The following is a 3409-nucleotide window of genomic DNA, read 5'->3' as shown; positions in this document are numbered from 1 at the left end:
ATTGTGATCCAATATCATTAGCAATTGAAACTGTTTACAGTTATAACCTCCAATAGCAATATTTTTCTTGGCCACATAATTAATTTTGTTAGGGGAGATGTTCATCTTCTTTCTCAATTTAAGATCAATATTTTGCTTCTGTTCACAGAGACTTTCAAGGTGAAATTAAATATAGTTGCTCATTTTTCCCATCAAAGAATTCATAAAAGAGCCATCAATGAAGGAAAAAGACAAGTGTGTTGACTCCAAGCTCTGGCATGCTTGTGCTGGTGGTATGGTTAAAATGCCGACTGTGAACTCCATGATCTATTACTTTCCCCAAGGCCATGCTGAACATGCTCAAGGGGTTGTGGACTTTGGCACATTGCAGCCCATGCCACCATTCATACCCTGTCGAGTCACTGCAATCAAGTTCATGGCTGATCATGTGAATGACGAGGTATTTGCTAAGATCCAGATAGCCCCCATTAGGGTAAATGATCCAAACAATAGCGAAGATGATGGACTGCATCTTGGTATGAAAAAAATTGTCACACAAGAAAAGCCTGTATCTTTTGCCAAGACTTTGACTCAATCAGATGCCAATAATGGTGGTGGATTTTCCATCCCTCGGTATTGTGCCGAGACCATCTTTCCCAGGTTGGACTACTCTGCTGATCCTCCTGTGCAGACTGTGATTGCAAAGGATGTGCATGGTGAAGCGTGGAAGTTTAGGCACATATACAGGGGAACACCTCGACGACATCTACTAACCACAGGATGGAGTAACTTTGTAAATCAGAAGAAGCTTGTTGCAGGGGATTCAATTGTTTTTCTTAGAGCAGAAAATGGGGATCTCTGTATTGGCATTCGACGTGCTAAAACAGCTGGGGTCGGTGACGGCCCAGAAACTAGGACAGGATGGAATTTCCCTTGTGGAAGTAGTGGGTCCAGCTATGACAGTTTTTCTGTCTTTTTGAGGGAGGAAGAGAGCAAATTGATGAGAGGTAATTTTGGCTCTGATGGCAGTATGAGGGGAAGGAGTAGGGTAAGGGTAGATTCTGTCATTGAGGCAGCAAATCATGCTGCAAATTGTCAACCATTTGAGATTGTGTATTACCCAAGAGCAGGAACGCCAGAGTTTTTTGTAAGCACTGGAGATGTAAAAGCGGCAATAAGGATCCAATGGTGCCCTGGGATGAGATATAAGATGGCATTTGAAACTGAGGATTCATCAAGGATCAGTTGGTTCATGGGAACTATATCTTCAGTTCAGGTTGCAGATCCTGTAAGATGGCCTAGTTCACCGTGGAGACTTCTTCAGGTATTCTTTTATGGATTTTGTATGTTTCCATTAGATCTAATAAAGCAATTTTTTGGTTTTACATTAGTATTTTTGTTCATCTATTGCATTTCTAATGCATGTCGAGTGAAATTTGTCTTAAAACCTTTGATTAAAACTTAACAATGCCCTCCTAATCAGAAATCCAACTTAAAAACTTTCTTCTTTTCTCTTCATTTTCACATCCATTTTGCATTTGCATATTGTAATGGACTATTGTAATCAGAAGTCAACTTTTCATTGTTTCATAAAGTTTAGATTAACTTAATAATTCTTGGTTTTCTAACTACGTGGATATGGACTATTTTTTGCTGTCATTTTGCCATGTCAATATTTCATTAACCTTGGGGTGAAATGACATTTCCGTTTTTGCAACTTTAGCAACTATACAAATGATAACTAAACTTGCATAGTTATTGTACATTCCAACTTTCTGGTTTATCTTCAGTTGAAAATATTTCTGAAAACCTAAGAACACTTGCTTTATTTCTGTGAAAATGCTGAAGCTTCTTAATTTTGACGTTGCATCACATAAGTTGCCACTTGGTAATGAAGAATTTTCCCACTTCTCTATGCTACTTTCTCTCAACCATTCCACTCTTTCCCATCTATGGTCTTCCCATCTGTGGTCTTCCTTGTGTACAAGTTGACTGTTCTTATGAATGGTTTTCAGGTGACATGGGACGAACCAGACATTTTACAGAATGTGAAACGTGTCAACCCATGGCTAGTTGAACTAGTTTCGAGCATGCCAACCATACATCTTGCACATCTCTCACCGCCAAGGAAAAGGCCACGGTTTTCCCAGCACCCTGATTTTCCATTTGCAGCCCAGTTTCAGAGTTCAGTGGTCCCCAGAAACCACCTCTTCCCAAGGGACAGCCTCTTTAGCTGTTTCTCTGATAGCCCTCCTGCAGGCATACAGGGAGCCAGGCATACACAGTTTGGTGTATCTTTACCAAATCTCCAGCTTAACAAAATGCAGACGGATCTGTTCCATCCAGGGATTCACCAGCTTGATCAAGCTACTCCATCCTCGAAAATTTCTGCTGGTGTTAGCGTTGGCAATCCAATTATTCAAGATAATATATCTTGTTTTGGTCATCCTTCCGAGAGCCTGACAAAATCATTTGATGCTAAGTCACCGCAACTGATTCTCTTTGGGCAGCCAATACTCACTGAGCAACAGGTATTTTTTAGCAAATTGGAGAATAAGATATGCCATGGTGCTACTGTTAACAACTCATCTGAAGGGAATCTCAAGAAGCAAGTGAACAAATTTGATGGTTTGGTATCTGCAGTAATTCAGAAGACGTCTCTTGTGGCATTCCCATTTCATGATGATCACCGAACTTTGGAGCTTGAGATTGGAACTGGCCACTGTAAGGTTTTTATGGAATCAGATGATGTTGGCCGCACCCTCAACCTTTCAGACTTTGGTTCATATGAGGAACTTTATCGAAAACTAGCCGACATGTTTGGGATAAAAGAATCAAGGATGATGAGCCATGTACTTTACAAGGATGCAGCTGGTGCAATTAAACACACAGGAGATGAACCTTTCAGGTTCGGATCTCCTATAACTGTTTTAAAACCATTCTGTTCTTATTTGCATGAATTTTTGCTAATCCTTTTCCTAATACTTCAACTGAAGTTGCAAGCTCATTTTTTGATCACTCCAATTTTTTTTCCTTCCAATTGACTTTTTCTATCCAAAACAATTGGAGAGGGTATTCTATCGTATAGCTTGTACCAATTGTTCTAAAGACAGCTTATGTTTTCACATTCATCTTTTGCAGTGATTTCATGAAAACAGTCAGGAGACTGACAATATTAACTGATTCAGGGAGTGACAACTTAGCAAGGTAGCATAAGTATCTTGCCAACTGTATAGTTGAGTTTCTTCATTCGTGGATGCTGAATTCATGTTCCAGAAGTCCGTGGGAGATCTGCAACCAGAGAGAAGCTATCAACTTTGTTAAGCAAATGTATTTTGTGGCTTTATTAATTTCTAACAAGTGTAGTTCTCACATGGAGTAGGTCTATAATTTTTTTATTTTTATTTCTTTTTACAGAGATCTATGATTT

The 3409-nt window shown here is 39.5% G+C and overlaps 1 protein-coding gene across 1 annotated transcript; it reads left to right on the top strand.

Annotated features, from left to right (window-relative positions):
• Window positions 1–217: 217 nt before the first annotated feature.
• Window positions 218–3190, top strand: LOC141836474 (auxin response factor 18-like). The gene is made up of 3 exons (XM_074723974.1): window positions 218–1303; window positions 1995–2887; window positions 3121–3190. The coding sequence occupies exons 1-3, from the start codon at window positions 218–220 to the stop codon at window positions 3188–3190; spliced, it is 2049 nt and encodes a 682-aa protein (XP_074580075.1).
• Window positions 3191–3409: the final 219 nt, after the last annotated feature.

Source organism: Curcuma longa, chromosome 10, assembly GCF_044706935.1.
Source record: "Curcuma longa cultivar G26 ecotype Majalengka, Jawa Barat chromosome 10, ITB_CL_G26_1.1, whole genome shotgun sequence".
NCBI lineage: Eukaryota > Viridiplantae > Streptophyta > Magnoliopsida > Zingiberales > Zingiberaceae > Curcuma > Curcuma longa.
This window is presented reverse-complemented; position numbering and strand designations above follow the sequence as displayed.

What these genes read in the sequence shown, in the direction of transcription:
- LOC141836474 (XM_074723974.1), top strand. Translation starts at nt 218, where the DNA reads ATGAAGGAAAAAGACAAGTGTGTTGACTCCAAGCTCTGGCATGCTTGT. An exon ending in CACCGTGGAGACTTCTTCAG is followed by an intron (nt 1,304 to 1,994) that starts GTATTCTTTTAT and finishes AATGGTTTTCAG; the next exon opens with GTGACATGGGACGAACCAGA. An exon ending in ACAGGAGATGAACCTTTCAG is followed by an intron (nt 2,888 to 3,120) that starts GTTCGGATCTCC and finishes CATCTTTTGCAG; the next exon opens with TGATTTCATGAAAACAGTCA.